The sequence below is a fragment of the Schistocerca piceifrons genome, chromosome 4 (assembly GCF_021461385.2).
Source record: "Schistocerca piceifrons isolate TAMUIC-IGC-003096 chromosome 4, iqSchPice1.1, whole genome shotgun sequence".
Lineage (NCBI taxonomy): Eukaryota > Metazoa > Arthropoda > Insecta > Orthoptera > Acrididae > Schistocerca > Schistocerca piceifrons.
The window spans coordinates 709,577,942-709,587,438 of NC_060141.1; the positions used below are offsets into that span (position 1 = coordinate 709,577,942).

General features: G+C 44.5%; 1 protein-coding gene across 1 annotated transcript; it reads right to left on the reverse strand.

Annotated features, from left to right (window-relative positions):
- Positions 1 to 7,758: 7,758 nt before the first annotated feature.
- Positions 7,759 to 8,265, reverse strand: LOC124796122 (cysteine-rich hydrophobic domain-containing protein 2-like). Its single transcript, XM_047260212.1, has one exon. The coding sequence runs from the start codon at positions 8,263 to 8,265 to the stop codon at positions 7,759 to 7,761; it is 507 nt and encodes a 168-aa protein (XP_047116168.1).
- Between the last annotated feature and the right edge of the window lie 1,232 nt (positions 8,266 to 9,497).

Below are 9,497 nucleotides of genomic sequence, written 5' to 3' on the forward strand. Positions count from 1 at the left end.
CAGAATTAGAATTAAAGAAGTAATAAATTAAAACGTAATACCTGATGCTAAAAATCTTACTGCTTGAACAAAGAAAATATAGTAAGCGATAAACTTTTTTTTTCATTTCATCATTTTGCCGGGGTTGCAAGCGAAAAATTAAGTGTAAGGTTTATTGGAATCCGTTAAGTGCTCTAATTCTCAAATACTGGATGGATGTACCCGGACTTGCACATTCTGAGTTATGCTGCCCCATGGCACATACACAGTTTCCAGCTGTAAAAGTTGTCTTACTGGGTTAAACCTTCAACATGAGATTAGATCTCTTAATGAGTGCATTGTGATAGCATTTTATTTTTTTAATTCGGTCAATAATATGAAATAATGAAAATTAAGTTTTTGTTGTCCCTGGAAGCCTTTAGATAGGCAACCTGCAGCTTATGCAGTGCACCGCGAACCATAAACCGGGTTAGCGAAAAATGGCTCTGAACACTATGGGACTTAACATCTAAGGTCATCAGTCCCCTAGAACTTAGAACTACTTAAACCTAACTAACCTAAGGACATAACACAATTCCATGCCCGAGGCAGGATTCGAACCTGAGACCGTAGCGGTCGCGCGGTTCCAGACTGAAGCGCCTAGAACCGCTCGCCACACCGGCTGGCCCGGGTTAGCCGTTTAGTAATATATAAACCAGAGTAAAAACCCTCCTGTCGGAGGATAAAAAGGCAAATGCATTTTTTTAAAACGTTCTGACAGAAAGTGCGGAACCAGCTGCCTCAATGCTTATCCCGCCTTCCTCGCCAAACATTTTGCCAATTTTTCTGATGGAGAAACTGACGAGTCAGTAGCAGATAGTTTGCAGAGAAATGGAACAGTAATTGTTGCACAATTCTACTCACGTATCCTGTAATGATTCAGAAGAAAGTACTAAAGATGGGTACATTTTGCTGTTGTCAATAACCTAAAAAAATATAATCAAGTTAGTATGCTTTTCTTTGCAATAAACCTATATTTCATGTAGTTTTAAATAAAATTTTCGAGAGCAGATGGAGAAACATTAGGGACTCACATCGGAGAAATAAAAGAGAAAGAAAGCTTGGAGGATCTCTGTGAAACCAAAGAAATTGGTTCTGTATGGTCTCTTGGCTTACCTGGATACAGTTCAGCTCGAAAGGCACTAGACAAACCTGTCGTTTTTAAGCACACAGCTTTCATCTGCCAGTTGTCTTCGTTTCTTCGCCTTTTGGAATAATAAAGTTGGATACATAATGATACATTTAACGAACTACTGCACATCGACCTCCAATAATTGACTCGCTCACTCGGAAGAAACGACCAACAGTATTTTTTTCATACATTGTGACTGATTCCAGAGACAATATAGAAGATAGTTCCGTATCATTTAATCTGCAAATGCCTAACGCGAGGAAGATAGAAGCTCCATCAAATGTTTCAGATAAAACAGGCAACTTCTGTGCATATAAATGGAGGTCTTGAATCCAGTGGCACAAATTTACGTAAGAGGAAGAAGATGAGCCTTCAGGATAAGATGTATCTCCTGCTCGAAGAAAAGACAGACTGAAAGGGAGAAAGCATGCGCACAATTCCTAGGCAACTGTCAAAGAAGGTGATGTAACTATATTTCTACTGAGCGTGGGTGGGTGTGACTATGAGGATATCCCACCCCACTATAATAGAACCTCGTTTATACGTGATTGAAAGGGAATGATAAAAATGTATTTAAGTTAAAACGAGACTTCTTAATATATCTGCATTAAGTGCATAAACAGAAGATACATGTACTACATAGTAGTAGGTGCAGTAGTTAAGATGGTCTTCTGCCTAAGTTATAAAAATTTAAGTTGATTAGACCGAAAGAATGAAACAACTGTTGTTTGTTATTTTGAATGCAACCCTGCATTTATAGACCAAGTTTTCATATGTAGTTACTGTGCACATCTTGTCATCAGCCATCACTAACGTTTCTTTGCGTTATGTAAGTTTTGTTACTTCCAGCGCAGTAAGTGCTCCTGACGAACGTTTTGTTACTTCCAGCACAGTAAGCACTCCTGACGAACTGGAAGGGTCCGCAGATTCACTATATGATTCTTCGGATGCCTCAGAACTATTTTTTTCGAGGCACATCTTCTTTAATTATTTTATTATCATTTTGCTCATAACACACAGGAGCATCAGCATCAAAATGAACAAAATCGTTAAAAAAAAGTCCCAACTGAAATGTAAGCCCAGTCATTGTCTCTCGGTACATCAAAATCTTCAACTTCTCTGGGCTCAGCGTGAGTTTCACCTTTTGTGGTGCCAGCTTTTCGAAAGCACTCGCGTATTGTGTTGGGCTTCAATTGATCCCCATCAGTCCTTATGTACTGCATTGGCTTGATATGGAAAGCTAAAGTAAAAATCTACACGCACATGTCTGTACTGCGTTTAACTTTATTTACAGAGCTATTCTAAAGATTTTAACAAAATGCAGAGGGAAATGACAGAGAATGTATAGCGCATGTGTGAAGTACCCTAACCTACAATGGGATTGTTTGGCTTTCCCGCAACACGGACAGTTTAGAATTTTCCTTCCCACTGTCGAGTTGTACGGTGACACATTGAACTAGCATTTTCCTGTACTTTGCTTTTGTGGCAGCAACGATGCCCAAGCCCAGAAGATGAATATAGCTAGTGTAGTTTGCTGGGAAAGAATGCTAGTCGTATGTTGCTGAGATGCAGTGTCGGAGGATGAGCCGAAGAATTCTCGATAAGAAGAAGTATTTTCCTCTTCTCGTGGCGCATGCGGGAATTACGCTTCTCGTAGTGACTGTTGAAGAGATTTGCAGTCATCCATGTCGTCTTGTTTGACTCATAGTCTGTGGGTTACGATTTTGCTCACTTGAAACAGCGAGGCTTCGCTGACTTCCCATCACTAGTGATTCGAATTAACCAGAACCATCAGCGTTTGTGGTAAACACTAATGCCACTCTACGCTTGCTTCTTTTTCCCCAAAGCAAGTGCCGCCCTTAAATGGCAATGTTTTGTGCGACAATAAGTAAAAAATGTCCCTTTGTCACCTGTGTTATAAATACTTTTCACTCTGTTTCCAACATTCTACGGTGACAGCCATTGAACAGATTTCCAAAGCAGGCTGCTGTTGTGCCTTCCTGGTCCATTCATGTTAGTGACTTCAGTGGATAGCACACATGCATTAATGTTTGCCTCATCAAAAATGGTACCCGTATTGAGCTCCTGCAGTGTGAGTTAAATACGTGGAGAGATGCTATCCGCTGATACGTGTCATTTTCTGTATGTCTCGTAGTTTTCACAAGTCGTCTTCTGAAACTCTGGACGCACTTATGAATAACCCTGTATGTGTACAATTAGTGTCTAATTGTGTTCCTCCTGTTTCTGGCATCCCACTTCAATTTTAGCTCTGTCTTTCTCTTTGTATCAATTATATCTTCTCGGTTTAGAAGCCGCATCACTTCGAATAAAACGCTTGGGCTTTCGATACCTGTCTCCGCCATCATCTTTGGGAGTTAAATCTACTGACTACCAGGGCTGGCACAGTGTTCTGCTTAAATAGATGTAATGGCAACATTTGGAACTTTCAGAGAGGGCCAGAGTGATGCATGCACGGAAGGCAAGTTCAGCAGCTCGTAGCAGCTCCGTCCCGCCACGGGACCAGGTTCCTCGAGAACCACCGGCCCTGCAACGAACTTGTGACACAACACTAAAGTGCGCGTCATATATCTTGGCGGCCGAGTTTAGGTTCGTTCTGCGCATCTGACGTCACAAAACACAGTCAGCCAATGAACAGAGAACGACGTTGCCAGATCTCGACAGCAGTGCAGAGCACGGACGAGTGTCTTCAGTTTTAGAAACGTTCAGTCATAAATAAAGTAATAGAACAAAAGCAATGTCTTGATAGCAGACTTTCTTTTACAGAAAGTTTGGAAAAAGCATTCTTTATACCAATTGCTTCATATTCTATTAATTAATTAAACCAAACAAGCAATAAGACTCCTAATGCAGGCGATAGCAAGGAAAGGTGTTTGTTTCAATCTCACGAACTGCTTTTTCGCAATAAAGAACGGCGGTAATTGTTTATTTCCTATTGTACTTCGACGAAGCGTGAGTAATTCAAAGTCATGCCAACAGTGTTTACAAGTAGTTGCGTGAGGTGTTAGAGTCCGTATGGAGTTGCACTGTTTGAAGAGTTGAGGTAGCGGAACGGTGAAGTTGTTGGGCTGCCAAGTGAAAGGTTATGAGTTCAAACCTTGCGTGGTGCTTAATATTTTCTTTATTTAAAAACAATATTGGAGTGCCTTACTTCACGAATTTTATTCGTTTGAATGAAATTTCTAGTGCTTTGCCTCTTCATTAACTTTTTCGCTGCTGTAGACACGTGCTCGCCGCATTCCGCGCTGTGCGCGATTTTGTCATCACTGCACTTCTCGCCTGTGCAGACACATGGTGTTCCCACTGCTTTGACACACTTGTCATTCGATTTCACAAAAACTATTTGGCCAAAAAATTTGATTTTTACACGTCTTCTTGCCTGATACCTTCCCCCCATAAGTGACTTAATTTTGTTTTGATGTGCAGCATTAAATGTAGTAAACCATTGCACGAAATTTTGAAGAGTTTGCAGAGGTAAAAGTCCATAGCGTATACTTTCCGTATGGTCGATTTTAGTTGCCACAATGTTGAGAATGAAATGTGGACAAGATACCTAAATTTCATATAATATTTACTGTATAACAATATCTCATTAATTTAAGTACCACATAGGTTTCGTATGTAATATTGAGAAATATTCCGTCTTTCGCGACTGTAATAAAAGTTTTATATACACACGGCGCGTTTGGCTTTATTTTAAAGCACTTCCATCAGTGAAAGGTATGGCACATACACAATGGTATTCATGTTCTATTTCTTGTTTTTGTTCCACAGTCGCAGTTTTACCAATGGTATTGAAATATATCCCTCTTCTGCAACTGTAATAAGCGACTTATTTATACCAGACGTGTTTCTCTCTTTTGAAGCATCGTAAGAGGACTGTATTTTGTGTTCCATTGCCAAGTCACCTTTCGTAGTTTTGTGCTGCGGTAGCACAATATTCAACGTTTGTGTTGGCTCATCAGTGTTTTAGCAAATAAATGCTGTTTGTGTGTGCCACACACAAAATTATATTTGACATCGCTCTGAGCACTTCACTGACAGATGGTATATTCAAGTCCTAATGTTTTTGTAAGTCCACAGTTTTGTTTGATGCATTTTGTCTACTTCCTTTTGATTGATTGAAGTGCTTTAAAATAAAGCCAAACGTGCCCAGTGTAAGTAAAACTTTTGTTACAGTCGCGAAAGGTGGAATATTTCTCAATATTACATACGACACTTATGTGGTACTTACATTAAATGAAATATATAGGTATCTTGTCCACATTTCATTCTCAACATTGTGGCAACTAAAATCGACCATACGGAAAGTATACTCTATGGACTTTTACCTCTGCAAACTCTTCAAAATTTCGTGCAAAGGTTTACTATATTTAATGCTGCATAATAACTGCGTTGAACATCGAAACAAAATTAAGTCATTTATGGGGGGAAGGTATCAGTCAAGAAGATAGGTAAAAATCTAATTTTTGAGCCAAATAGTTTTTGTGGAATCGATTGATAAAGAGTTTCAAACCAGTCGAAACACAATGTGTCTGCACAGGCGAGCTGTGCAGTGACAAAATCGCCCACAGCGCGGAATGCAGGGAGCACGTTTTTGTAGCAGCGAAAGGATTAATGCGGCCGTGGTGGCTTTACTTCATGAACTGCGCGCTCCCCCCTACACGTAAGCTTGCGAACTATGCTCTACTATGGCGCCGCTTCTATTGGCGTGTGTGTCGTGTGCAACTGGCAACGCAGCAATCTCCTGCGTCTGGGCGGGCATGTGCGAGCCGCCAAGATTAAAGGATTGAACTATAGTCGGCTTGTCCGCCACACTTTGAAAATGCTCTTCTCCATGCAGGGCCCACAGGAGGTCAGCGTGTAATTGAAAAGGTACCCTCTAAATGTCTTAACTTCGTCGAATGCTATCAAGAACTTGCGTGCATTTAAACGCACAGTCAAGAATTATTAAACCCGTCTGAAATAGTTACTCACTTCCCACTGAAGACGGCTGCTGGCACTCGTAAGACTTGCAGTGACACGTGTCGTGACGTACGCACCACAGTGTTTTTCTCATGGGCCTTGTGTGGGGCCGAGTGACGTCACGTGGTGCGACAGGCCAACACCACACTTGAAACTGTGCAGTATGATGGTGCTCGAGGCAATACTCTCATATTTTCCAACTGTATTTTGCACCGTTTTCTAGTTAATGTCCAGCCAAAGCTGACTTCTGAAGTTCGCTCTCTTTGGTACATGGTGATTGCTCTGCAGAATACTCATCAACACTGCAAATAGCTTGATCTTTGTAAATGTTACCACCTTGACAGGGGACACCATATACGCCAGGAACTCAAAGACCTGTGTTGCCTATAATGGAGGGTAGCATATCACTTACATAGGAGGTAGATCAGAACTCTGGTCTTAGTGTATGTCTCTTCAGCACACATCCTACCTTACTAGTAGTTGATCTACAACTCTCATATTTTCCAACTGTATTTTACACGGTTTTCTAGGCAGTGCTCAGCCAAAGCCGACTTCTCAAGTTTGCTTTCTTTGATACGTCGTGAATGCTCTGCAGAATACTCAGCAACACTGCAAACAGCTTGATCTTTGTAAATGTTACCACATTCACAGGGGACACCATTTACGCTAGGAACTCAAAGATCTGTGTTGTCTTTAATGGAGGGTAGAGTATCATTTACGTAGGAGGTGGACCAGAACTCTGGTCTTAGTCCAAGTCTTTTCAGCACACTTCCTACCCTGCTAGTAGTTGATCCACAGTATTTGTATGTATGTTCGTGTGTGTGTGTGTGTGTGTGTGTGTGTGTGAGAGAGAGAGAGAGAGAGAGAGAGAGATGGTTCGAAAATGGCTCTGAGCATTATGGGACTTAACATCTGAGATCATCACTCCCCTAGAACTTAGAACTACTTAAACCTAACTAACCTAAGGACATCACACACATCCATGCCCAGGGCAGGAGTCGAACCTGCGATCGCAGCAGTCGTGCAGATCTGGACTGAAGCGCCTAGAACCGCTCCGCCACACCGGCCAGCTGAGAGAGAGAGAGAGAGAGAGAGAGAGAGAGTGAGTGAGTGAGCAGCACGCGTGCTTATGCAAGTGTGTGTGTGTGTGTGTTCATAAAGGTTAGTTGGTTGATACGGGGGGACGGGACCAATCAGTGAGGTCATTGGTCCTATCGGTTTAGGGAAGTATAGGGAAGGAAGTTGGCTGTGCTGGAACCATCCCGGCATTTGCATGAAGCAATTTAGGGGAGTCATAGAAAAGGTAAATCAGGATGGCCAGATGCAGGTCTGAACCATCGCCTTCCCGAATGCGAGTCCAGTGTGCTGACCACTGCGTGCCACCTCGCTCGGTGTTATAAAATTGAGGCTCACTAACGATGACACATAGTAAATGAGTCAAGAAGAATTTATGTTTTTTCTTTCTTTTTTTCAAAAGCCAGCAGTTCTCATTACTATAATTATTTCTGTGTCCTTGCAGAACACTATAAATCAAAGGATGATCTTGTTCAATATAACTGTCAAAAATAGAGACCAAAGTGTGGTCAGAGGTAGGCCGTGCTTCAGGTGCTGTGAACTGTCCACACTCAGTCGGGGCTGTAGATGCCGTTCGGCGGCAGGAAGTCGATCGCGAGCACGTACTCGGAGAGCCCGGGAGCGTCGACGCTGGCGACGCGCGCGAGCCGCCAGCGCAGGCCGAGCCGGCGGTAGAGGCGGGCGTTCTCGCGGCGCAGCGCGCGCAGCGCGGCCCGCCTCGAGCGGCGCGCCAGCCAGAGCGCGGGCCAGAGGGAGCAGCCGAGCGTGCAGCAGCAGAGCGCGCAGCCCGCCCAGCCCGCCACGCAGCGCGCCCAGCCGGGCGCCGCGCGCCGCGCCGCCGCGTTCACGCGCCACACGCTGCGCGCGAACTCCTCGGGCGCGACGCGGCCGCGCAGCCGCTCGGGCAGCGCGTCGCTGAAGCACGCGGCCAGGCCGAGCGCCGGCGTGCCGCGCCGCACTGCCGCGCGCACCAGCACCGGCTCCTCCAGGCACTTGTCGGGGCGGACATCCTCGTCGTCGCTGGCGTCGTCCGCGTACACCATGCAGCAGTCGGTCATCCCGTGCTGCTCCGCTTCCTGTCGTAAGTGAAACATTGCCGACATGTGTTGGCTTGATTCAGATAAAATAATCTAATTTATTATATATATAGTAACATTTTTTTCTAAAAGTTGGTTGCTTTTATTCATGACTCCAATACATGATACACTGAGGTGACAGAAGTCTTGGATTTCCCCTAATATCGTGACAGACCTCCATTTTCCTGGCGCAGTACAGTGATTTTACATGCCGGGGGCACAACAAGCCATTACAAGTCCCCTGCACAAATGCTGAGCCATGCTGCCTCTTATGTTACGTTATGTTAACCGGGGACCTAGAAACGATGGAGAGGCTCCATCCCTGCCTCAGTGGTCCGATACCCCACAATGACTACCACAGTCCACTTCACCCCTCTGCCACCCCACACCGAACCCAGGGTTATTGTGCAGTTCAGCCACCGGTGGACCCCCCAGGGAACGTCTCACACCAGACCAGTGTAACCCCTATTATTGCATGGTAGAGTAATGGTAGTGTATGTGTACGTGGAGAACTTGTTTATGCAGCAATCGCCGACATAGTGTAGCTGAGGCGGAATAAGTCAGCCTTTGCCGAGGTAGATGGAAAACCGCATAAAAACCATCCACAGACTGGCCAGCTCACCAGACCTCAACACAAGTCTGCCGGACGGATTCGTGCCGGGGACCGGTGCTCCTTCCCGCCCGGAAAGCTGTGTGTTAGACCACACGGCCAACCGGGCAGGCTATGCTGACTCTTACCCATACAGTGGCGAAATGTTGCCAATGCAGGAGTTTGCGCATGAACTCACCTCTAGATTATATGCCATAAGTGTTCAATGGGATTCATGTCAGAAGATTTGGGCGGCCAAATCATTCACACAAATTGTCCAGAATATTCTTCAAACCAGTCTCAAACAATTCTAGCCCAGTGACATGGCACATTCTTTTGGAACATGGACTCCATGGATAGCTGAAAATGGTCTACAGTTTCCAGTCAATGGACGCTTCATCTCGACCAGAGGACCCAGTCCATTCCACGTAAATACAACCCACTCTATTATGATGCAGCCACCAGTACACACAGTGCGTTGTTGACAACTTGGGTCCACAGCTTCGTGGGTGCTGCGCCACACTCTGAACTGTTCCATCAGCTCTTACCAATTGAAATTGGGACTCACCTGACCAGGCCACGGTTTTCTAGTCGTCCGAGGTCCAGCCGATATGGTGACCAGCCG